This window comes from Mesocricetus auratus, unplaced genomic scaffold (assembly GCF_017639785.1).
Source record: "Mesocricetus auratus isolate SY011 unplaced genomic scaffold, BCM_Maur_2.0 Super-Scaffold_100676, whole genome shotgun sequence".
Taxonomy (NCBI): domain Eukaryota; kingdom Metazoa; phylum Chordata; class Mammalia; order Rodentia; family Cricetidae; genus Mesocricetus; species Mesocricetus auratus.
In genome coordinates this window covers 11,309,334-11,336,229 of record NW_024429266.1, presented here as the reverse complement: position 1 = coordinate 11,336,229, position 26,896 = coordinate 11,309,334, and the positions used below count along the sequence as shown (strand labels likewise).

At 46.9% G+C, this 26,896-nt stretch overlaps 1 protein-coding gene across 5 annotated transcripts in view; it reads left to right on the top strand.

The window, feature by feature from the left end:
* Positions 1-26,896, top strand: part of Susd4 (sushi domain containing 4) — a 127,367-nt gene that overhangs the window by 60,658 nt on the left and 39,813 nt on the right. For all 5 annotated transcript variants that reach the window (XM_040737431.1, XM_040737432.1, XM_013119197.3 and 2 more), the window contains one exon: positions 11,109-11,321. In XM_040737431.1, the coding sequence (XP_040593365.1) occupies positions 11,109-11,321 (213 nt within the window). The remainder of the gene's footprint in view (positions 1-11,108; positions 11,322-26,896) is intronic.

Genomic DNA, 26,896 nt, shown 5'->3' with positions numbered 1-26,896 from the left:
AAAGGCGTGTGCCACCACACCTGGCCACTCTATTTCTTTTTTTTAACCACTTTATCCTTTGTCTTTTCTCTCCCAAGCCTATGGGTATTTTTAAACACACTATATACCACTTAGAGGTTTTGTTTTTCTGAATCTATCTTTGCTGTATATCTATTTTTTTCTGACCACATGAGTCTTATCTGCTAAACTGCATAACTAAAATTAAAGCTGAGGCTGGCCTTGCCCTATTCCTTGACTTTCTGAGAGTAGTTTCATGGCTGAGTACTGGTGGGAGCCATACTTACTGGCACTACTCTGTGGAGTTTCTAGGTCCATGCCACCACCAAGAAGCATGCCACCGGCTGCTTGCAAAAACCACTTAACTGTTTGGTGGCAGGGCCTCTTAAAAGGGCCATGTGTGCTTTTTGCTGCTAACCCTGAGTCAGGAAGTCTCTCTTAAAGGATCCAAGAGCCACCGGTTGCCTCTAACAAACAAAGCACACCCGAGAAAATGCTGCTGCCAATAATCCATGCTTGTCTCTGTCCTTTTGTGTTTAGAATCCCTTTCTAAGCTTTTTTCAGGTTTTACGTGGAAATTCTTGCCCCACATTGAGGGCACCATTTGTAGATGGAGTTTCTGTCCCGCCTGGTCCCACAGCCGTTTAGTCCCAAATAAACACACAGAGACTTATATCAATTATAAACTGTTTGGCCAATGGCTCAGGCTTCTTATTAGCTAGCTGTCTCTTAATTATTAACCCATTTCTATTAATTTAAGTATTTCCACATGGTGTTGGCTTACTAGAGAATGCCCAGACCTATTACTCCTTTGGCGGTTACATGGCGTCTCTCTGACGGCTCCTCTCTGCCTCCTCTCCCCAGAATTGGCTTGGTCTGGAGCTCCACCTATACTACCTGGCTACTGGCAAATCAATATTTTATTCATCAACCAATAAGAGCAACATATGTTCAGAAGGACATCCCCCCATTTATCAAGAAGAGACTGGAAGTCTGTGGCACCTCTGGTAGAGTGCTCACTTAGCACACAGGAGTCATAACATGATCACCAGGACCTCATCAGTCAGGCTTAACATCTATTGTCCTAGCACTTGGGAGACAGAGACAACAGGATCAGAAGTCCAAGGTCATCCTAGGCTGCTTAGGAGGTTTAAGGCCAATGGGAGCTACATGAGACCTCGTCTCAATAAAATATTTAAACCAGGAACTACCAAGTTATACATCCAAGGTCAAGAGCTAGCTAGACAGGCAAACTACATTTTTCTCAGTAATCATTTATTTAGGAAATAAAAAGAAGACACATCTTTAACCATAGCAACCCATTGTCTAAAGCTCAATCACACATCATTTAGATGTCTGCACATCTGATTCTACAATTTCTGTCAGCTACAACGTGTCCCTGCCATCTCCAGCAGACAGAATGCTCGGCTGTCCTGGTGGCTGGTACTCAGTGATCCCTTTGGATGCGGGCGGATGCTGCAGTTTTCGTGCTGTCGTGGCATGGTTTGGGATGACACTGTTGCATTGCTGGCTGAGTGCTCACAGAGTGGTATCAGGAGACTGCAGTGAAAATCGCATTATGAGTTAGTTTTGTGATCAGTTTTATTGGAACCGAAACTGAGTGAAAAGATTCAGGAATAATTGAGTAATCAAAGCGAATTAAATCAAGAGGGGGAAAATATCAGTTCTGGCATCAAACAGGGATGGCTCTGACACCCACATCTGTGGTCTTTCTCTATTTTAATCAAGTCTAAATTATGCCATTAAGACTTATTTTTGCGATGTTTACACTTGCTCAGACACAGCAGACTTTCTATTCATCTCCGGATATTTCTCGAAACATTAAAACCTTCCCACTGTTTCTGGGGAAATGTTACCTAACTCGATTAGCATCCAGATATGCCTCACATGTACTCACTTGTGGGGCATTACGTGTAGTTTCTGGGAAATGAAATCCAGATGTTGAGTTTTCAACCCATGAAGATGAATCTTCCATCCCAGTACTCACTGTTGCCTCCAGAAAGCCAGGTTTAAGTGCTGTCTGGTTAATGAAAGTCGACTATAATAAATAGCCATTTCATGCGTTCGGAGTGGCAGAAATATTACTATAGCAAGTAGCCAGGATTTCCCCAGTTCATTCGCAGTGCTTCCCAAGGGGTACTGCATTTTCAGAAAAATAATAATAATCTCGTTTGAACCAACAAATGGCAGGAGTTGCTGCTAGCCCCTCCCCTCCCCGCCCCAAGTACTCTTTAAGTATGTAACTGAGGGCATACTGAATTATGGGATGACCAAATCAGGCTCACAGGCAGGAAAATGAGTGCAGGAACCTTCCGTCTCCCTTGTTGAAGCTCGAGTTTATTTGTCACTGAGGTTTGGCCATTGTCTTATCTCCCATTGGAAACTCTGTCCCCAGCTCCTGTCTTCTTCCTCTCTAAGCTCCTGCTGTTTACGTTCCAGGATCTTGCTGTTTGTGTGCTTAGTTTGGTTTTGGATTCTGTTTGCCTCACTGGTGTCTTGTGCCCAAATCAGGGATTGTTTTGGAGGCTGACTGCTTACCCAAGAGGGACCACTGGCCATCTTCCACAGGATCTGGTTACTGTCTCCGCAAACAAGACCACAGCCCTCTGTGCACTGAATGTTGCTGGCCTTGGTGTTTCCTTTCCAAGTTGTGTTCTGAAAGAACCCTGGTTCAGTTCCCCGGGAGGCCTGTGTGTTGCTCTGAAATTTTCTATAGCTTAATTAATGCTTTGGCCAAGGGATGGACTCTATTTGTAGGTTTCTGCTGTTCAAGTGCAATAGTCATGTTCACCAGGGTCAGTTAAGAGAAAGGATAGGTTTGGGTATCTTGAGGTGGTTCTGTGAAGAGCGGTGTGATCTCCTCTGTAGGTGCTTGCTGAGCATTAACAACATAGCAGCCAGCACTGTGACCCTATCATCTGCCGCTCATGGCCTTATATATATTTATATCTCACTAAAAGTTAGCAATAGTGGGAAAGTAGACTTTTCTTACAATGTTTCCCTTATATAGAAAGAAGCTAAAGACACAGAGAGGTTAAGAAACTCACCCAAGCTTACACAGCTAGGAAACCCACAGAGCTAGGATTCAAAGCATGTATAATCACTCTGTAACCATTACCCTTAGGCACAAGCTACATCATTTCAAGTAAGCATGCCGTCACTATCCTGTTGTAGCTGTGGTAGCAAAAGCTATGCTTCATTTAACCTTTCTGGCTGCGGTCTCCGAAAGCAATATAAATGGCATTGCAAGAAGGCATGCTTGCACGGATGCAACCAAAAGCCACCCAAAGCCATCTTCACTCCCAGGCAGGAGGAACTATGTCCTCTCCTGTCCATTCTACTTTATCTCTGAAGAGTTGTAGCCAAGCCTGGAATGAAGGTCTCTGATCCCTTCTGGGGAGGCTGAGGCAGGAGGATCACATATTCAGGCCTGACTGGGCTGCCGAGTGAGTTTGAAGCCAACCTGGGTCACTCAGCAGGATCTTGTGTCAAGTAAAAAGAAAGAGTGGATCTCGGTGATAGGCCTTCTTGCCTAGTAAGGATTGCAGCATTGTATACATAGAACCTGCCCACCCCCTCCCAGAAAGAAAAAAAAACAGGAGGGAGGGAGGGAGGGAAGGAGAGAGAGAGAGAGAGATAGAGATAGAGAGAGAGAGAGAGAGAGAGAGAGAGAGAGAGAGAGAGAGAGAGAGAGCGCACCCAAACTCCTGCTTCCTGAGGTTGGTTGAATGTCTGCCCCCAGCTACCCAGCACATTAACATGAATAATAAAAACCCAGACTGATATTGAGGTTCAAGCTTCAAGCTGAAGACCAGAGAAGCAAAGCAGCCAGCCACTAGCTCTCACCGCCCCCTCACACCAAAATGGGTGGACTTGTCTCCATGAGTCCTCAGGGCGCAATGCAGACTGCGGGGCTCTCCACCAGGCCTCAGACTAGGATCCCTCCAGCTCCTGTCTCCTCCCGCCTTCTATTCCTCTCTCCGCCCAGCCACGCCACTCCTGTCTCCACCTCCCTAGTGCTGGGGTTAAAGATCCCAAGCGCTGAGGTCACCTTCATGTGAGCTGTTTCTCTTTGAGACTGGATCAGTTTCATGCAGTTCAGTGTGGCCTTGAACCAACAGAGATCTGTCTGCCCCTGTCTCTTGATGCTTGGATTAAAGGTGTGTGCCATCATCACCTGGCTTCTTTGGCTAGCTAGCTAGCATGGCTGTTGGAATCAAAGGTGTGTGTCACCACTGCCTGGCTCTGTGGCTAGCTTTGCATTTTTGATCTGCAGTTGCTTTAATTAGATCATAAACAATATATCACCATACAGCATTGTCTGTCTATAGAATAAATAATATAAACAGATCATAACTTTTCCTTCCTTGTGTCTGTTTTTAAAAAATGCCCTTCTCCCTTCTTTTTTCTTTTTAAAAACAAAGCTGAAATGTCGCCAAACGTGGGAATTTTGACTGTCCCAGAACACAGGTCAAGAAGCACTTAATAATCTTATCATGGAAACATGTTCAAAAGACTCTTTGTAAAGCAAGTCACCTCTTCCCAGTGTTGCTCCTTGTCATTCTAACAATGTGGGGTCTCCTGCCCTGTCTGTCAGGAGCTGCTCCTGGGGGCGCCTCCTCTACTTGGTGAGGTCTCCCCTCATCTCTGCAGTAGACTTGGCCTCAGCTCCCCTACCTGATGCTGGGGAAGGCAGTCCCCCAGATGTTAGAGCTTGGCTGTGGCTCAGGACAGACATCCTGGTCATGGAGAGCGTCTCTGGAGACTGACTCAGTGGAACCTCCAACTCTGTGTGTGGACTCGGGCCTTCAAGTGTAGCCAGGAACTGCAATGGTCTGTTGGGGAAGGGCAGGGCAGGGATAGCCTTGATCCAAGGCAGGGTGGCTAGAAATCGGGCTCCCAGGTGCTCCTGTGTTAGCAGACCACCATGCTCAGGAGTGTCTGGGTTTTTAAATATCGTCATGAGAGACTCCCCTTCATGAGCTTAACGTTATCTCTTCAATGTTCCTTATCTCTTCTTTCCTTGTGGACCCCGTGGTATAGACGCACACCAGCTCAAGTGGTTTCTGGACTTGGATCTTATCTTGGATAAGACAGGATGTCCATGCATGTGCTCACTTAGAAAAGTAAGCCCAGGTTTGTCTGAGAGTGTCGGAGTTTTGAGGTAGGGGAAACTGAGGGGAGGAGTGTGAGGCAGCCCTCATGCCCAGGTCCCAGGACAGCGTGATTTCATTTTAGCATGTGAATACACTTGGAGAGCTTCAAACACCAAAAGGGCTTTTGAAGGTTTTTCTCTGTGGGACACAGGGCACTCATCCTAGTGTTCTTGAGACACAGAGACAGTTACTCTTGAGATTGTTTATACTCAGCTTTGTCCCTGTGTTGCTACTGACTCAAAGGCGTTCATTTGGTGCTGGGGGAAAGGCAAGCCTTTGCCTATGGGAAGATGTGGAGGGAAGAGCTTGGGTATTCAGGAGACCCTTGCAAACCCACCACATAGTCCTTTTTGCTCTCTGATGCTTGAAGGTAATGTGCAGTTCAGTCTATGGGACTTCATCCCATGCAGCCATTATCCAGGACTAGGCAAGGATACCTTCATCATCATAAGTAGACTATGGCCTGGAGATGTTTGATGGGTCACTTTCTGGATTCTTAGATGTCTTAGGTGACAAGTCAGGTTCCCTACCTGCTCCCACTGAGATAGGGTGATAAAGGATCACTTTTGGGAAAGCCGTGAGGATTGTGTGATAAATCACACAGCCCAGTGTTGTTCTTTGCCTGACACTGTCTTAATATACAGGATTTGTGAACATCTAACGAGTTGAGATTGTTACAAGATTTGAGCCATTTGCCAACTAAAATTTGAAAGTAGGTTAAAGGAAGTTCCACTGGCAGAACAAAATGCCACTACAAAAGTCTGATTGAAAAAAGCCAAGCAGAAATGACACTATTAGTGTCAGGAGGACTGGTCCAGACTGAGTCAGAAGCCTCCGATTCAGGCCCCATCTTAGTCACTAGGGTGACAGCACCAACCCCTTAGCCTCACACCCCTTAACCACAGAGTCAGAGTGGTGACCTTGCAGGTGATTTGAAGGTGAACTAGTCTGCATTAAGTACTCTGGGTGGGAGCAAGACTTGGGAATTGCTCTTAGTTTTATTTAATACCTGAAAAGATATCTGTTTAAACGTTTGCAGGGATGGCTCCTTCTCTCTTGCCTCGTACCCTCTCACTAAAGAAATGCATACCAAATCAATTTTTGTGTCTTTATCCTGTTTCTTCCCCTATAGACCCATAGAGCAGTTTAGAAAGAAATGGAAACCCAGCCCTGGCTCTAAATTGATTTGGCTACATTTGATACACTCTTCCTTCCTAGAATATGACTTTTCAGCTGTAATAGCCCAAAAGATTGCTTTTCACACCTCTTTCGTTTTTATGATCCCTTTCAAAGACTTCTTATGTTGTTCATAGTAGAACTGGCGGCCAGGTTTCTGCAATCTCAGAAGTAACCAAGCCAGAAGTGTCAAGACCTCATCATGAGATGGAGGGCCTGATGCATTTCTTTGTATGGGAAGACAAGGGCGCTCCCAACCCCTGTTACACAGGTGGATTTGGGTTCAGAGAAAAGAAAAAGAAGGAATCTGGCCTCCTACTGGGACCAGAGTCCAAATTACAGCTGTGTCTTTGACATGATCTGGGTTCACAAGAGGAAACGCAGAACTGGAAATGAGATGCTGATGACTGAGAGGGAGGTGCAGGCTCAGAGTACCCAGTGCTGTAGGCATCAGAGATGAGAGCGAGGACCGCTAGAGCGGGGACCTCAGGCTAGCTCGGGGACCACAGGCTGGGGCTGTCCAGCTGGGTTGTCCAGACCCCAAGGTTCAGGCATTAACCCCATTCAGTGAGTCAGTTGTATATGTGAACTCGGGGATCGTGAGAGAAGTGGCCTCTGGAAGCAGCGTGGTTGGCATCCCTGTTATGCACAAGCTGGAAGTACCTGAGCGCTTAGAAAGCCTGTATGAGTCTGGGTTCTGCAGAAAAACAGAACCAATAGAAAACTGTATGTGTCCATTCACCCACCCATCCATTCACCCACCCATCCATTTACCCATCCATCTACCCACCCAACAATCCACTCACCCATCCATCCACTCACCCATCCATCCACTCACCCATCTATCCACTCACCCATCCATCATCTAGAGACCCAGGAGAATCAGTGCTTCAGTTCTAGTCAAAATGCAGACGTTTGAGACCCAGGAGAGCCAGGGGTGCAAGTCCTGAGCTGAGTCCTGATCCAAAAGCAGAGGGCCAGTGTTCCAGCTTGAAGACAGCAGCTATGGAGAATAAACACTTTCCTATTCCTCTCTTTGTTCTGTCCATGCCTGTGACGCTGAAAGGGACTACCCACACTAAGAGGGTATGCCATTCTTCTTGGTCTCCAGTTTCGGGACGCAGCAATCCCTGTACACAGGGACTTACATCTGGGTACCCATAACCGAGTCAAGGTTTCACCTGAGTGCGTCTTAAGTGCGTACACTGTACTCTAGCCTGACTGCAGTAGGAACAACCAGGGCAGCTGCTGCTGAGGACTGTTTGAAATGAGCACTCCCCCTCCTCCTCCAAATCCTCCCAAGAGCAAACATGTCAGAAACCATTCTGGGAACTCACTCTTCCCTCCAGGCTGTGACCACTTTGTTCCAAAGCATTAGCAGAATTTGACGGATGGAGAGGAGGTGTGTTGGGGTTTTAAGAAAACAGATTCTTGAGAGGGGATTTGAGCAGTCCTGTACACAAGTTATTTTCCATGCCTCCTAATACCTACATCAGCCCACTCCTTAAATGGGCCTGTTTATCATCATCATCACGGAGGGACACAAAGAGAAGGCTCTGCAGAAAAATGGCCTGGACTGGCAATTGATCCACCAAGGGATAATTTGAAACAAAGACTCTGAGATCTAGCAGGCCTAGAAATTACTATCTTGCTCAATGGGATTAGTTGTCCAAATGAAGAATATTTTCTTCTTGCAACATCCTGACTTCTGATGGCTCTTTTCACTGCTTGTCCCTTCTGCGCCCGTGGCTGGATCCCTAGCCAGCAACACTGCAGATTGTCAGCTCCGCACCAGGCTTAGGAAAACAGCCATGTCATCTGTGGTTAAATGGAAGCAGAGGGCTGCAGGGGCTATGACTTAGAGAGAAGGAATGAGAAAGAATGTTGTTCATGAGGAAGGTCTCTCATCTTCCCGTCGTAATTTTCATGAAGTTCTCGTCATTTTTTGATTAGCCCAGTGATTTTCCTGATAGATTAAGTCATCTTGTCTGATGAGTCTTCAGCCCTCCCTTGACTAGTCTCACCTTCTCTGGAGGAGAACAGCTTTGTGGCTAAAGACAAGGTGTGGCAAGATGGAGGACCTCCAAAGTTAGCAGTGCTGATGCTTGGTAGCAAGGGTGACAAACTAAAAACCATGTATTAGGGGAGCACAGATGACCCAGGCAAGGTGCAGCATGGACCTGCCCTGTCCCTGTGTTGAAGAAGAGCCCAAAGACATTGGGGTTGCAGAAAACTAAGGAGCTGTGAATGGTGGCATACACCTTTAATCCCACACTCGGGAGGCAGAAGCAGGCAAATATCTGTGGGTTTGAGGCCAGCCAGAGCTACAATGTTTCCTGAAAAGAAAAAAAAATGAAACCAGGATTAAGGATCATAGTCTACAGGAAAGTGAGAGAGAGTGCGGCAGGAAAGGATGTCACACCTGTCTGTGACGTGCATGGGCTCCTGGCCACTGGTGGTCCTGCGTGGTGGTGGGGAGGGATGGTTATCTAATGGGTCTAGCAGAATAGTTGTTACAAAATTCTCTCCATCCATTCATACCACCCTTTACCCACACATCCATTCATCTATCTACCCATCTATCCACCCACTCATATGTTTATCCATTTATACACGTATCTATCAATCTACCCATCCACAGACCTGTTCACCTCTCCATCTACTCATCCATCCATCCATCCATCCACTTATGCATGTCCATCCATTCACACATCTGCCTACCCATCCACCAGTTGACCTGTCCATCTGCCTCCTTATTCATGTACCCATCCATCCATTTGCCCATGCACACATCTAACCACCCATCTCTACATCTACCTGGCTGATCATCTGTCACTAATGTGCTTGTGGAAATGGTCACCACACACAACACACAGCGCTGGATGCCGAGGAGATGAGGAAGGTTGATTGCCCTGCTTAGGCTTTCACAGACCAGACAAGGATGCAGATAAGTAGTCTAGCAGTTCTGGTCACAGCAAGGAAAACCTTGAGGGGTGAGCCCAGGCTACCCTGATGGGAAAAGGGGCTTCCTGTGTATATCCTGAGAATGCTTGAATTATGAGAAATGTCCTTCCTTCAGTCAAGGGTGTGGCAAGACCTCCCTTCTGTTTCAGTGGAAGGTAAGTATCCCCTGCACCTCTGGGTTTAGGTCTCCTCTCTGCCCATGTCTGGGTAGCAGCAGCTTACTGGAATGTCCCCCTCAGCCACCCTATTCTCCACTGTGTTTCTTTGTTGTGTGAAGATTCTTAGATCTCCGTTGCTTAAAAAAATTTTTTTAGTAAGGGCAGCCTCTTATTGTGCATCAAGGTGACCTGGAACTTCCTACGTAACTCAGGCTGGCCTCAAGCTCACAGTAATCTCCCCTGAGTAGCCTCTAGAGTGCTGGGATCACAGGCTCCAGCCACTGTGACTGGCTTTATCTTAACATTTTAATACAACGATAGTAAAAACTCTGCTTAACCCTCTTTCCAGGGAAGCTACTTCCCTGTGTTCTGTTCACACTGGACCTCCTGAGAGAGAAGACCACACTTACTGCCAGTGTTCCCTCTTTAGACATCAGCAGACAAGTTTCACCTTGTCCCGTCCGGTGTCCAGGTAGTGGTCACAGTGTCCTCTGTCTTTAGCCTTGGATGCTCTTGGCCTGCGCCTGCCATGCCCACCTTCCTTTCTGGCTGGCGTGTCCACGGGACTCAGCTGGAGGCCTTCCAGAGGCGTCCCCATCCTCTGGGATAGTACACTCCTCACGCCTTCTGCGGCTCCCGCTGTCACACATGGGCCCCGTTCTGACACAGTTAGAGAGAGACTGACTCCATCAGAATGTCCTTTTCAAAGGACCTACCATGGGAATGTGCGTCCTTCCAGACTTAAGGAAGTCATGACTCATGACTCCCTTCACCCCGGAAGCACCTGATGATCTGAACATGCAGACTTGAAGCAATCCCGTGACAACTTTCCAGTACCCTCCTCAGGACAGGACTGTTGGTGCCTGGACCAACAGTTGCTCTGATGCAGTACCCCACTTGCTCATGCTTCAGGACTGTAATTGGGGATGCTGCCCCCGCCACTGCCTTCCTTCTTAGTTGCCCCTCCCTGTAACTCCATCATCTCTTACTGATGGGGAGTTACTGCTCCCCATCATCTCTGCACAGAGGGAGCCTGACACTGAGTTTTGGACTGTACCTCCCATGCTGAGAGGCTCATAGCACAGTGAAGGCCAGTGGGGAGGGAGCGTGAGTCTCACACAAGCACACAGGGTGATGGGTGTCACCGATAGCTGGGGACCTTTAGCAATACGGGGTGCTAAAGAGAAGTGGCTACCTCATGAGTTCAGCATCCAGGCAGCATCTGGAAGCAGGTGAGTTTCCAGGAGCCCGGGACTATGCGCTGTCCTCCACATCTGAGAAGTCCCAGCGGGCTGTACTGGGAGCTGAAGATGGGCACACCATCTCCATCTCCATGGAGTTATGCATGCTGGTTCCCAATACCTGCTCAGTGAGGATCTGTGGGTTGGCTTTCCTTACTTTATAGCAGATGTCTGTTTGGACCTTGGGCATTTCCGTGCCTCCCCATTGAGGGCACATTTGGGACATTATGCAGGTAGAAGCTGTATCTCCCTCCTCCTTGGCCTCTCCTAACCAATGGAATGAAAACTAACAGGTTTAGACTCTTAGTTTCGTTCATAAGGTTGGGGTAGCCCAAGGCACAGAAATACAGTTCCTGGAGAAGTATTCAAGGCACTTTCTCTCTGTGTCAATGTAGGGTTGGATGACGTTGACGTGTGTGGTGACCCAGGCGTTCCAGAGAATGGCTTCAGGACCCCCAGTGGAGGAGTCTTCTTTGAAAATGCTGTAGCCCGATTTCACTGCCAAGACGGATTCAGGCTGAAGGGCTCTACAAAGAGACTGTGTATGAGATATTTTAATGGGACCCTAGGCTGGGTCCCAAGCGACAAAACCGTCTGCATACAAGAAGGTAAAGGGCCCGCTCCTCTGCGGAGCCAGGGGTGTGCCAGGCGGGCGGGGATGAGGGCGGGATGCTCGGGAGGCGTCTGTCCCAGGGCTGGCCTAGTCTACAAGACGAGTTTGCACGGTGCCCTTCCTCTGTCAGTTACGATTGTCGCCATTCAGTTTATCACCATTCTGACTGGGGCGACAGAGCACTCAGGTTACACACGGCCCTTTGATATCAGGCTCCCAGCTCAGCACTGTCTCCCATGGTCCTCGGTGGAGAGGCAGGAAATATTTTTTTTGTGCAGAAGTTGGTGATTGATATAAAAGGTAGGAAGTGACCCAGAATCAAGTCAGCTACTGCTTTTACGCCCAGTGTTTGGTGTGACTCCTTCAAGAAGGAGCTGCGACAGGGACTGTGGGTTGGCACAGGTGTCCGCCCTTTCTAGCAGTGACCCTGAATCTATTGCTAATGCAGAAACGCTCCTGGGCTTCCGGCAGCTCGCCTACGGCTGCTGACTGCGGCCCTCTCTCGTGCTCCCTTGTTTCATTTTGCTTTGTTTTATTTTTGCTCTGTAGACAATGTTTAGAGTTATGAAAAATGAATTGTTTAATTAATTGGAGTGCTAAGAGATTGATTATGACTCTCCCAGGATCAGTGAGGCTGAAGTTGGAATAGGCACAGATCGGAAATTAACTCAAACCTGTAACCTCCAGGAGGCACAAGCCTGCCCTGTTTCTGCTCCGCTAATATTTGAGCTGGTTAGGAGCCGGCTTCCGTTTCTCTTCGTTATTGAGGTTATTTGGGGAGGAAGATTTTATGATAAGATATAAAGGATCACTGTGATGTAATAATGTGTATTTCCTTAATGAAACTTTAAAAAATTGCAGATGTGCATATGTGTCTGTGAGTGAGGATACGTATGTGAAGGTCAGAGGTGTTGGATCCCCTGGAGTTGGAGTTACAGGCCAACCCGCCAACATGGGTGCAGGGAACGGAACTCAGGCCCCCATGAGCAGTGTGTGCTCTTCCCCACTGAGTCATCTCTCCAGCCCCGCTTTATGAAACTTTTAGACTGATTTAATCTGACAAGCACTTTTTATTATGCCTTTTCTTATGGAGATTGGGAAGTGTGAGCAAGAATTGGTGTCTTCCTCTTAAAGTCCCTGCTAATAAATTCACTATTCCCTCTTGCATGGGTCCTGTGTGAGCTGTGCTCCCTGTGAAATTCTGTTGAACTAGAGGTTTAATTTGTTCATGTCTGCACACCCTGCCAAAGCCCGTGGCCTGAGAAGCCCTGTACCCAGGAGTATGAGAGGACAAAGGAGAACAAAGGCCCAAAACGTTGTCCAGAAATGAAGGCCTTCTCTCGTTTCATCTTCTTGGGGCAAAACAAAAGCAGTTTAGAATCTTTAAAGTGAGTGCCAGTGCCTGTGTGCTGCGGAGATAATTCCAGCTGTTGAGCAATCTCCTTGGTTGGGGGCTTCTCCAGCGCCAAGACACGTGGAGAAGGTACAGCATGAAGTGCTGTCTCATGTCTAGACTCAGCACTCCTATCCTACCACCCGAAACCAGACCTTGACTCTAAAGGACAGTCCAGATCTCTATACTGGTCATGGTGGTGAGTGTTCAGCCGTGTTTGTGAATGCTGGGAAGAACAGACCACCGGCTTAGGTATAGTGGTATGTTTATTTCAACTCAGTGGAGGCACCACTGATCTTTGGGAAGTTTTCGTGCAGAGGTGGCTGTTGGGCCTCACTGGTGGAAAAGGTCATTGTTGATGTCCTTGGTGATCTTTGTTTATTGGGGGTGGGGTCCAGGGATTGAGCCCAGGACCTCAGGTGTGCTAGATTAGCACTCTGACACTGAGTCATCTCCCTGGCCCTTTATTCAGGGACTGAGCCCAGTCCCTGAATACACGGTGGAGATTTTTTTCCCTGCTTTGTAAATAACAGGCCGAGGGCTTCACGTTTGTGGTGGGTGGTTAATAAGAGCTGGCGGATTAATTTGCTGCCCTTGCAGGAAGGCTGAGAAAGTTTTGTCGTGGAGATAGTGGTGGTTTATTTCAGAATCACCCTTTGGCAGGCATAACTAGCCTATGAGATGAGAGTACGTTCTCGTTTCCTGTTAGGGTGGCTGAGACTCAGAGAGGCTCACTCACCTCCTCAAGGTCACACAGCTTATGAGGAAGTAACGGAACTGAAGGTAACCCTAACTTTTTGGGGACCAGTAGGGATTGCTTCAGCTCTACAGAAAGCCAGCAAGACAGAGGAGGTGGAGAAACAGACTTGCTGAAGGACAGCCCTCAGGGCAACTAAGGCAGCTTCTCCATCGTCCAGGGCTCACTGTTGCAGAGAGCCTTTCTGGGGCACAAGAGGACACAGTGAGATAGAAGTAAACGGCCTCAGCTCTGTAGGGGCTTTCTTCCTCAAAGTCCGTCTGGATGTGGAGTAGCATCTGTATTTTATCTGCGGTCAGCCAGTCCGTATGTCCATGTAGAGAAATGAGGGCTTCAGAGAGTGCCAGGGAGGGGAGAGGGGCTGGTGGGTACAGTGCCCGTTCTCCCAAATCATGTGCTTTGTAAGCTTGCTGTTCTAGACATTCATCCACGCTTCCATGTTTGCAGTGTAAACATGGCTTCTACCTGCGGTGTAAACATGGCTTCTACCTGCGGTGTAAACATGGCTTCTACCTGCCCTGTCACGCCAAGCCAGTATGCGTTTCCTTGACAGGGCTGTGACTGACCTTTATTGTGTCGAAAAAGCCCACTCTAATCAGGCATAAGAGCAGCACATTGTGACAGTGAGTGACACAATCCAAGTTGGAGTTGGAGGGACTCATGGGAGTCTCCTAATTTAAGCACTGTTTGGCAGACAGAGACACCAAGCCTCTGAGAAGGAAAGAGATCCCTGGCTTCCCATTCGGGTTTAGTGACAGATGGACCAGATCTGGCCTGCCTCGGGGGGTGGGAGGGGGGTTCATCACTGTGACCCCCACACACACTGCTCTCCTAGTCCTTTACCCTGCTTGCCAGCTCTGTCTAACAAGCATTTGTTTGTTTGAGACAGGGTCTACTGTATCCCAGGCTGGCCTGGAATTTGCTATGTAGCCAAGGATAGCCTCGAACTTTTGATCCTCCTGCCTGCACCCCAGAAGTGCTGGGAGCACAAACGTGCACCACCACGTCTGGGCTGAGAAGCAGAGTCTAAACCATTGAGCCCCCTTGACTCCTGGTGCCTACCAGCTGCATTGTTTCTGCAGAAGTGTTGACATGATTACCTGTGCAACAAACCAGGCAAAAGTCCTTGGGGGCAGGCCCTCGGATCCACACCTCCTTACACTGTACTCTAGAGGTGTATTTTAAAAGTAAAATACCCAAGGAACTAAAGTAAAATCACCTGGGTTCCTCTCCACGCTATGAACACTTTCCAGGTCCGCTGATGGTGAGCATTACTGGAAACTTGTCCTTGATGAAGCATCTGCTACTGCTGGGCTACAGGTCACCCTTATACATTGGTTATTCCAGCTAGACAAGGGTTTTGCCTTTGCGTTTCAGAGAACTTAATCATCAGTTGCAGCCAGTTAGTTCCTGCATTTTCAAGTCTCCCTTAGACTGTGAGCCAGCACTGCACAGCCCCGAAGTCTCTTAGTCGTCTTGGCCCTAGGAAGGGTGTTTATGAAGCTTTTAAAGTCAGAAATTCCTAGCAGGACCGTCATCATCTGGGTTGGTTCGGGGTGTCCTCAGAGCGTCTTCGGGTGTAGTCTTTTCTCCTTTAAATGCCCCTATGTGGAGTAGCTGCTCTGGGAAGTAGACACTTGAGCACTGCAAGCTTAAAGTTTCATGAAATTACTGTTTGATTCTTCCTTAGCAAGCTCTCCTCAGTGGGGGGAGGGGAACTTTCCATTCCCTACCCAGCCAGCTTCCTTGAGCATTTGGAGAACAGCCCCTGGCCTCCTTGGCCAATACATTTCATGTCAGTTTCTAATAAATACATAGTAAGAAGAAAAAGTGTGTCCATGACCCTGGAGTCCCCCAGCTCTGGCAGACAGCTTGGACGGCTTGTTCTAGTGTGTCCTCCCTAGCAAGTGCCCAGATGGTTTATGAGGACAGTGGCACTCCTCTTAATCCCAACAGGATGCTCTAGGAGACCTTCCATGTCCCTCCACAGAGCACCCCTTGTTTCAGGTGACCTGTCTGAGAGAAAGACTTTTCCGGGCAGCGATTCCTCTCCTGTTGACCAGCCAGCCCCTCCCAGCTGAAGAGGAGTAGGAAAACATTGCTTAAACCACACAGGAAATGCAACCCCAAAGTACTGCCTACCCAGAACCCTCTGCCCCCAGCATCACCACAGCCTCCTGCCCAAAACAACCTTCACTGCTATTTCAGGAACAAAGCTCAAGGTGACAATTGGGGCCACTGTCTGGAAGGAGTGTGTGACACTGGGACATTTTGTAAAAATTATTTTGTGTTGGGATTGCACGTATGTCTGGTATGTCTGTTTGACATGTGTGTGCAGTGCCCTGTGAGGCGGGAAGAAAGGTCAGCTCTCCTGGAACTTCAGTTACAGATGAGTGACTGTGAGACATTGTGTGCTGCTGGGAATCCAACCTGGGTCCTTTGCAAGAGCCCTTGGTGCTCTTAACAATGAACCACCATTTCCCGGGCTCCTCCAGAGTTTTGTTCCTTAGAGAGCAACCTCATTCCTGTTCTGGTGACTTCAAAGGCAGGGATCTCTCAGTCTGGAAGACGCCACGGCAGGTGGTGTGCTGTTACACCCTGCAGGTGTGTTGAGATGCTGCTGTATGTTCGCAGTCTGCCTATCTGAGTAGCCAGCTCTCATCTCTGAGGTGTGAAAGGGGGACCCGGGGTTCGGGCAACTCCCGCTTCCTCCACGTTCTTGTTAGACAGGGGCAGTGGTCTTCTGCAGCCTCCTGCCTCTGAGGCTCCCCACCAGCCTTCCACAGGTGGCCTGGGGGTGATCGGTGTTCTCATAGGTGTCCCTGTGAATAGTCACACTGAGCTCTTTGGGGTAATGCTGGCTTTGATGTGGACTAATGTTTGGGGTTCGAGTGCAAGGTGGTTCCAGTCACTTGGAGCCTCTCACACAGAGCATGTCTGCCCTCTGTACCTCTGGTCACCTTATCGTTGCTTTGCCACAATTAAGAATGTGAGTTCAGTCAGGTCTGGGCTATCTATAGGGTTGTGAATGACGTTACCAAGTTCAGATCATGCGCTTTGGGAACGTTTACAAAGATGAACAATGACAGCCAGCCATCAGTCCAGAATCTACCTCCACCCCCAGTCGCTAGACACAAAGCAGTGTCCCACACACACTCCTGCACTCTGCCCATCTCTGGCTTACAGGCCTGTTCTGATGCAGATCCTTTGCTCTCCTTTTCCCCAAAGAGACTGCACTATTGTAAGGAGGCGTGTCCGGTGGTCACTGGGTGCTGAGTTAGACGCATAGTGTGCTCTTCAATGGCCAGGTGCTGTCCTGGGTTCACTGTGTTCTCTTCAGTGGGTGCTGAATACACAGTATCTTCTTCGATGGGTGCTGGATACTGAGTGTTCGTCAGTAGCGGGGTGCTATGCAGGATGCACGCTGTATTCGTCAGTGAGTACACTAGCCCAGCGTGGCGGCTCTGGCGTTCGTTTTCCGGATGAGAATTCAGAAGCTCAGAGGAGCTGGATTCTCCAGGGAACCCTGCCACTACCCAGATCAGCTCTGTGCCTTCCAGGACACTCAGCTCACTCTGCCCACCTGGCCACTGCAGGTGGGGATGATAGGGCCACACCCCATAGAAAGGCCTCACCCCCATCAGCATCCTTGGTAAGTACCAGTTCCTACAGAGCACTGGCTTCTAAAGTGGGACCAAGAATCCCTGGCTCAGAACCTGTTGTAAATACCTATGCGACCTCCCTCACTAGAGCTAGGGGCAGGGCCAAGGAGTCTATTCTCACAAAGAAAACTGGAAATGTCCCAGGTGACTGTCTCCTTTAGAAGTACTAGGAGTCTTACTTGGGAATGTCGGGGATGTAGTGGTCTACAGCTTCGTGTGAGGGAAGAGAGGGAACTTACATCCTGTAGTGTTTAGCAGAGTCCCTTGGAGACCATTCTTGTGATCAGAGTGTCAGTTTGTCAGACAGAGGCCTGTGCGAGCATTGGTAAGTTAGCTATACACTGTGCCCAGCAAGCAAGCTGGGAGTGGATGGGTCACTGTCCCAGTGACTTCCAGTCCTGTGCTCTGTCTGGAGGTGTGCAGCCCAGGCTGCCTCCCAGATCACCTGGAGAGCTTCAAGAACAAAAACAAAACAATAAACAAAACCAACATAGCTGGGGACCATTCCAAGGAACTCCAGTTTCGGTAACTCCAGTACAATGGAAGTTTCCCTCCAGATGGAAACATCACAGGGGCATTTCTGAAAGTTCCCCAGGCAGGCCGGAATCCCTCCCGTTCGTGATTTCTACTCTATGCCCCCTTTACCCGGTTGCCTGGTCATAGCTCAAAGGTTGGTTAGAATGTAGGAAAGATGTCCTCAAAATGAGCCCGGTTTGCCATGACTGCATGTTTAACCCTCTTTGTCTAAGTTCCTTTCAGCATGCCAAAAAAGAAAAAGGAAATAATTCATTCATGAGGCACGTTTTTTAAAATACTTACTAGAATATTTTGGCTCCCAAAGGCCTGACCAGGATTGCTATAAAAGATGAATAATTTGACATTAAGAAGATTCTTTCAGCTTCCTGGGGGAAGGGTGCGATGTGAGTTTAAGTATTATTATTACATTATAAATTTTTAATTGAAAGATCCAACTTGACTCACAAGCTAAAGCTGGCAGTAGAGTTGGCAGCCAGCCCCTTTTTTCATCGAGAGTGTGGGGTGCAGGCATTTTTCAAAAGCAGGGGAGTCTTATTCCTTTTTATGGCTACTCATATATTAAGTTGGGCTGTCTTCCACCTCCAGGAGCCTCGCCGAAACAGATGGAAGCCCTAAAAATGTTTTATTTAGCGTCCTTTTCTTCTCAGGTGCGTTTTCTATCTCCTAAAATTCCTTCCGTGTTGCTTTAGACACGAGTTACCGAGAGCCACAGCCTCTGACCCCGAGAGCGAGTATTTCCACGTCTTCCCCTAAGGTACACTTGTGTTTTCATCATCTAAGGTAGGAGTGTGCAGAGGGCTGCCCCTGCTTGTCCCCAAGGCCACTGTCAAGTCTCCCTTTTGCTGATGCTGACAGAAGTCACCATTGCCCATGCACTCTCCCCTGTCATTTCCATGTGAGTTTGGTTTTTGTTCTTGAATAATTTCTTATGTTAAATGCAGACATGACTTGAAAGGGGAAAAAAGAAATTCTAGAAGAAATAAGGTTAGGTGGGACTGGGGCTGATCTAGTAAAGATGAGTGGCAGAACCATCGCTTACCCTTGTGTTGAGATGACAGCCAGTTAGCCACAGGCAAGGGTTCAGTGTCCTCACCAAGCCCTGAGTGCCGAGGGGAAGTCTCCATCAGGGCCGCATTGCTCCTTAACCAGCTGTGCCCACATTCTGGTATTCTCTTGTCTGTGAACGATACATTCCCACCCTACAAGTGGGACTAGGATGGGGTGGAGGGTGGCTTTGAATCACAGAATTGCCAGGTAAATGAGGTCACAGCACCAGCTTGCGTTCAGATCCCTGTCAGGTCATATGGTGACAGGTAGTGACCTTGACTGGGAATCCACCTCCCCCAAGCAATAATTCTTCATATGCTCACACCTGCAACAACCCAGAATTAGGTTGGTTACTTATGAAAAATGTAGGGCTAGTCCCCAGGGATGTCCTTTCAGACCCATCACTGTGTACCCAGTATGGAGGGGTTTGCGGCTGACCCAGGCTCCCCAGGCACCATTTTCTGAGTCCCGTTAGCAGCAATAGAGACCCCCTCAGAGCCCCTACTGGATCTGCAAAGCAAAAACCTCTTAGTGCAGACCTGTTCATTTTAGAGTCCAATTTCACCTGGCTAACACAGCTGCTGGACCATTAACACAGCCAGCATTTTTGTTCTGACCAATGTCTTCCGTCTCCTTGGTCACCTGCACTGGTCTTGGGTTTCTTCTCAGACAGTTCATCTTAGCCTTTTATTGTCCCAGAGGCATGAAAAATGCACATTTCCAGGCACCACGCCCCAAGCTTCGTTCAGGCTGGAATCTAAATTGATTGAACATGTAGGTGATTCTCCAGCTGTGCCTCGGGTACTCCTTGAGAGGCTTGCCCTGGGTCTGCTGTCTGTAAGTAAAGACGTTCTGTCAGTCATCAGTCTGTGAGAACTGCCTTCGAACCCCATTCTTGGCCAGGAGAAGTAACTCAGGAGGCAGATTGCCCACCCAGCATGCGTAAGGCCGTGAGACTGGTGTACTCGGAACCACCAGAAACAGAGCCCCTGCCTGGCATGAAATGGTCTTTAACACACCTGCGCCTGCTTTGGTCCACCCAGTGCTTCCTGTCCTTCCTTTCTACAGATGAGGCTACTTTCCAGAAAGTGAAAACTGATCTCAAGTTTCTTTAAAGATAAAATAAGTAAGCCTTTGTTTACCAAGAGAAGCAGAAAGGGCTGGGGAGATGGTTCTGTGAACAAAATGCCTGCTGCAAGGCTTGAGTTTGGATCCCCGGCACCCATGTGAAAAGCAGGTGACTTGTGCTTGTAATCCCAGCACTGTGGAGGAAGAGACAAATGGATCCGAGGGCTTGCTGGCAAACCCTGTCGCTGAATAAATAACCCCCAGGGTCTGTGACAGACTCAGTCTCAAAAACAATAATAAAAATAATAACAATAATAACGATGACAATGTATAATGTGGAGAGCAATAGAAGGGAACACCATAAGTTAACCTCTATCCTCACATGCATGCATGTGTGTATGCATACTCAACATATATGTGTGCATACATATACATACATATGAAGCAAAAAAAATCACAGTGTACCTCTATGATGAAACTGCACCAACTTCTGTAATTTATACCAAGAGGTCAGCTTGCCTTCTTGAAGTTTTCTGGCAAACAATTAAAGCCTTATGCTTTGGGGAATTTCAGTGCTTTGTCCCGGTGCACAGACGCAGTCATCCCTAGACTCCGCTAAGTGGTTCCACCTGCAGCAGCCCTGGGCGAGGTAGGGAAGGGGGCAGCATTGTCAGTGGATTGCGCTGCTGGGCTCATTTTGCCGTCCTTATGACTTCGTTCGAATTTGCAAAATATAGTGTGTATAGGAAAGTTCATGGCACAAAGAGCTCAGTGAACACTCACAAGATAGCACCGGTATCACCATCATCCAGGGAAGAAGAAATAGGACGCCGCTGGTGTCCCCAGTTGTCCCCGGAAGTCCATTCCCACTCTCCCCCTCCCTCTGAGAGGTAGAAGTCATTTCTCAAGATGGTCACCCCCAAACCCCAAAGCATGTGCTGTTTCTAAGCACGATGCTATTTCAAGTTTACTGTCCTTTTGCCCGGTTTTGGAGTTTATGTACATGGAATTACAGGGTAAGCATTGCTTTAGATCTGACTAATTTCATGTGTATGAAATACATGCACAACGCCACAGTTGGATCATTTCCATTGTTTCGTGGTTTTCTAATATACGGACATGCCATCATTTGAATATTTATTTTGGTGGACATTTTAGAGTTTTCCAATTGTCTTCTGTTATAAATAGGCTGCAGTGAGCGTATCTGAACAGGCCTATTGATGAAGAACGATAATCTATTTCTGCTGGCTCTGTACCAGAGAATAGAGCTGCTGAGGTATGTGGTATGCATTTATCCAGTGTTAATAGGCATTGCTAGTTTTCTCAAGTGGTTGTACCAGTTGATATTCCCACAAACAGGATATACCCCTCAGTGTTAGCAATAGGTTCGCTATCTGGAAGACATGTAGTGCTCCCTCTAACTTTGTGGTGGGTTGGTCATTGGGAGCTGTCTCTTGGATCTTGGTTGGGTGGTGGATTTGTTTTTGAGACAGTGTCATACCGAGCAGGGCACGCATGCTCAGCCTCCTAGGTTCTGGTTTTGCAGGCATACCCCACCACTCCCCGAGTCTCTCACCTTTAATGTCCATTTCCCCAGTGAATAATAAAGTTGAGGAGCTTTCTGTGTTTATTGGCTAGCTTGTGATTCTCTCCTGTGAAGTGCCTGCTTAATTCGATTAACCATTTATCGATGCGTTGTCTTTTCCGTATTGATTTTTTGGGAGATTTTATACACACTAGATCCTAGTCCTTTGTTGGTTACAGGTGCTACAAAGTTGTTCTGTGGCTTAAGGTTTTACTCTCTTATTATCAGTGTGACGCACAAAATATTTTAACTTGAATGTGGTCAGATTTATCAGTCTTTTTCCTTATGCTAAAATTATGTGGGAGTTTTCTTTGTCAGTTTAAAAAATGTTTTCACAGGGCTGGAGAGAAGGCTCTTCCAGAAGACCCAAGTTTGATTCCCACCATCCATGTTAGGTAGCTCCCAACTGCCTGTAACTCCAGCTCCAGGGGGATCTGATGTTCCCTTCTGGCCTCCACAGGCCCCTGCACACACACACACACACACACACACACACACACACACACACACACACACACACACACACACACCAATTTAAAAAGAAAATAAAAATTTCAGAAATGTTTCTGTATTATGATATTGCAAAGGCATTTTCTTCTGTAATCACAGAGCCTCTGTCTCACCTTCTTATTTAGCCCTCTAGCCATCCCTCTTGGACTTGGTTTGTATGCAACGCATGTAGCACTGTTCACTGGAATGAATGTCCCCACTGCTTCCCGTGGCCACCTATGCCAGGAGATGGACGTCCTGGATCAGCGTCTGTTCCGTTGGTCTGTCCGTCGTGTGCCATATGTGATTCTGAGTTCATGACTGCAGCCCTGCTGACCACATGGCATGGTCATGAATACTAAAGCTTTTCTATATTTCTAGCTAATTCTTTCCACTTTACTTTTATTTGGGTCCTACATCAGTCAGGGAACCCAGTGGGGCATCCAACCTAAGTATTAGGAGTGAGAATTCCATTCGGGGACCCAATCTCAAATTGCTGGCCTCTAGATTTTTATAGCACATGCTTTTACTATAATATCCCTTATTAAATTGCAGTATTCTGTTTACTTCCTAGCTTATTAAGAATTTTTCTCCTTTTCATATGAGTAGGTGTGGAATTTTATCACGTATGGCATTTTCACATCTAATAAGATGGCAATTTTTTCCTTTATTCTGTTAGGTGTTCAAGTCACATTGGTTGATCGTTAAATGTTCTGTTCACCGATGTGTTATCTTAACTTCTGCATTGTGTTGCTGAGGCGGGTTGAATTGACTGTTTTTCCCGTCTCTGGCATTCTTTCCTCTTGTATAATAATCAAGGGAGACTGCCCCGTGAACATGCCGGTGCCCTGTAGGAGAGTTCACCTTGTTCACACAGGGTGTGAGTGAGATTGCTGCACCCACATATTCAGAGAATTCACGGAGAAGTATCCTGGGTCTGGAGTATGCATTGTGGGAAGCCTTTCTGATTTAAACTGGATTTGCTTAATGTTTTATATAAGTGTTACTTGGCGATGTCCCTAAATGATAGTATTTCTTACCCTGCGTGAAGAATTTGACTTCATCTAAGTTCTCAAATGTTTTGACTTCAGGCTTTGTTTTTCTGTCTTTTAATTTTTTTTAAATGTAGGCTATGCCAATGCCATATCTTTGTTGTTGTTGCTTTTCAAGACAGGGTTTCTCTGTGGCTTTGGAGGCTGTCCTGAAACTCGTTCAGTAGACCAGGCTGGCCTAGAACTCACAGAGATCCACCTGCCTCTGTTTCCCGAGTGTTATCTTTTTATCCTTAAATGGTCAGGTGCACTATGTAGTTCATGATAAACCCTGTCAGTGACGGTTAGTTGTGACTTCAAAGGACCAATACTTGGTCTGCCTGGTCTTTCTTAGCTTCATTAAAGCCCTCTATCATCTACTCTTTTATTTAATGTATTTCCTTGTACTTTTTTTTAAAGTTCAATCACCTTAAATCAATCCATTTTCTGTACCATTTAAGAAATCTTCATTTTAGTTCTAAAGGAAAACCGTGAATTCATGTATACCCAGTAACATGCCTTAATATTTATAAAGCAAAATTCAATAGAACTTTAAGCACAAGCCCACAGCTGCAATAAAAACACAGCTAACATAGAAAACTTGAACAACCGATCAGCAAATTCCACTTAGTCAGCTCTAAGGTGTGTGTTCTTGACTTTTTTAAACATTTCATTTTTCTACGTGTACTTAGATATTCTTTTGTTTCTTGAGTCTCACTATGTGGCCCTAACTGACTAACCTCAAACTCGTAGAGTTCCGGGCCAGCCTGCCTCTGCCTCCTGAGTGCTGGGATTATTGGCATGTGTGAGCAACCATGCTGGGCTTTCTGTGTGTTTAAGCTTAAAGAGAAATATATAGCCATAGATTTATCTGCATAGAATACATTACAATATGCAAATTTCCATTGCTACTCCATGCAAACATTTTCTGTTTTTATGTTGTTGTTTTATCGGACCCATGGGTTATTTAGGAAGATACTACTCAGTTTCCAACATAGGAGTTTTTTTAACAATTCATTTCTGTCTTATTTTCACTGTGGCCCAAATACATGCTCAGTAATTTCAATCACCTGCTATTTCTGGACACTGAATTTCCCATGTGATCAGTCTTTGTGAATGTTACATACATCCTCCAGAATATGTAATGGATAACAGTCTCACCCTGCTGAATGGACAGCTAGTACTCACAGAAATTCACCACTTAAGTTGTAAGTATAAAAGTACAAAAATAAGTACCTTAAGATCAGCAATGTAGCAAGAATCTGTCTCAAAAAAGAAAATAAAGTCCTTTTTAAAATATATACATATACAGATATATATATATATACACACAAAAAAGTACCTTAAGCTCAGCTATGTAGCAAGATCCTGTCTCAAAAAAGAAAATAAAGTCCTTTTTTTTTAAAACACAAAGAGTGTGCTTGCCATAACTGTTTTGAGCCCTCCTCTGTATGTGTGTGTGTGTGTGTGTGTGCATGTGTGTATATGTGTCTGTCTGTCTGTCTGTGTGTGTTTCTTAGGGACCTAATGATTCCACAGTAGAATTCACATAGAGCCACAAGGCTCCTGTTCTTATATCAGGTTTCATCAAAGTCAGTGTCCTTTATAGGGGAAAGAAACAGCCAGAACCAACCCTGCTAAGAAGCGCAGCCACGCACAGGCTGGCACCTCTTTTCTCAGCAGCACCCCCTGCCTTCTGTCCGCAATAGCTGCCACCTCTCCCTTCCCTTGCTCCATGCTGGTTGTCTATAATGACATCACTTTCCTGGGCTGATTCCGTCCAGCCTCTGCAGCCTGCTCCTGAATAAGCCAGTAGTCAGGGTGGTCACTCTGAGTTGTACTGAAGGAAACAGAGACACTAATGGATGCCAGTAGATTGCAAATTAAAATACCATCCAGTGGTACAAAGTTCAGGGCCTTATAGCCTCCCTCAGTCTGACACTGCATATCTGGGGGTCTCCAAGGCCACTTTCAAATTCAATAATTCAGTCAAACTCACATAACTTAGAAAAGCTATGATCCTCATGGATAAGTGTATTACAACAGGGACACACGGGTTAAAATCCCCCAAGGGGGGAGGGCCTAGACCCTGCTCCAATTGATATAACAGCTCTCCAAAGATCCCCCATGGAAGGCCTCGCCCTCCCTGGGGAGCAGAAAGGGATAGGATAGGAGGTTGGTGGGGGCAGGGGAGGAGGGGAGGGAGAGGGAACTGGGATTGACATGTAAAACAAACTTGTTTCTAATTTAAATAAAAAAATAAAATAGGAAAAAAAATCCCCCAAGGGAAAAGGTATGTAGGGTAAGATCCAGGAGTGAAGCCACAAGCCCCCAGCAGAGCTGTGGGGACAGCCCCTGTCCTTCAACAGTGGTATATGGTATCAGCAATCAGGGAGACTCACTAATGTTACTAGTGTCCAGGGTTTTATTGGGGTTCTTTAATATAGATACAGTTGACTACTGTGGGCTGAAATTGGTCTCCACACTCCACCAAGAAGCTAATCTGGTATTTGGTGTCCCAAATCACACTACATAGTGTGTTAATACCACCAGGTGAGCATGGGTATTTGAGGTACACTCCAGGAGCTTAGAGGGTACCTCCCAGACCTGAGGACAAGACCATACGTTTGGTCAAGGTTCATCCTTCACTGCACACAAGACAAACCTTTTGAGAATATAATCTAGACCCTTCTACATGCTTAGGTTCTAATAGTGTCCCATAATACTAAACTAAAACCCCACTCCCTGTCCTAATCAGGGCCCATGTGGTCCAGTCCTTCCTTCCTCCTGTTGGCTGCTGTCTTCCAAACACACAGGTCTTCTCTGGTGTGTTTTAGGACCCCAAGCTCCTTTCTGGCCTTTGTGCTAACCTAACCGTTCTGCCTGAAATCTCCCAGATCCACATGTAATTGGATCTGTGCTGTCATTCAGGTCTCAACTTAATAAATGTCATTTCCTCAGAGGCCCCTCGCCTGTCTGCTCGAATTAAATGAGTCCCCAAGTCACTCCCTATCTTATCACCATATTATGAGCTCATCGCAGTAGTGAGATTTGTCTGTTATTTTCTAGTTCATTTGTCTCTTAATTTTGCGGTTAGAAGCCTCCCCCATGCAGGTGCTGTAAGAGTGGAAATGGTGACTTCTTCTCTGTCCTCCACACCTACGATACATAGACCTAGAGTGTGGGCTCAGTAGTCACTGAGTGAATGCATGAACAGCAGGATGATTAAGTAAGACTTACAAATGCCGATTCGTGGGAATGTAAGTCAAATTATTTACAGCAAGACATTTGGAGCCTTAAACATAATAACGTGAATTATAAGGCTCCCATGTATCTATACATCATACATTCATGTTCCCTGGAATGGTTATGAATTTTACATATACCCAACATCTTGAAAAAATGTTTGACTCTTCCTGCGCCTGCCCACCCCCTGGGACTGTCCCCCGCCGACTAGTCTAATAATTCGTCTGCACCCGGTGTGACTGTGCAGCACTGCCTTAGGATCTTCCTGTCCTTCTTGTACTTGTCTGTTACCCTGAATCTCCATCTTTAATAGGCTCACGGTACAGCAGTAGCTGGACGGCGAGATGTGGCTTTTCTGAGTGCGACCCTTTGGTACCCCTCGGGCTGCACCCTGGAAGTGCTCGCTTATGACTCGCCAGCCTAAGTTCTAACTGCTGGCCGGGTTCCGTGTGATGGAAACAGATATTGGCAGACACATCTAGTCTTTGCTAATGGTGGGTTTGAAGTGGCTTGCTGATTTTTTTCTCTTCTGAGTGGATGACTCCGTGGCCTAGGAAATTGTGTGAGGATCATCCCCAGACTCAACAACGACTCGACTTAATGATGTTTTGGCTTCACCGAGATGCGGAAAGCGACGCACACTCAGTAGAACCCTTACTTCACATTTTGGATGTTGTGCTTTCCTGGGTCAGTGATACACGGCAGGGAATCCCGTTTGGATGCTGATCTATGGCTGCAGGCTCCAGCTTCTAGAT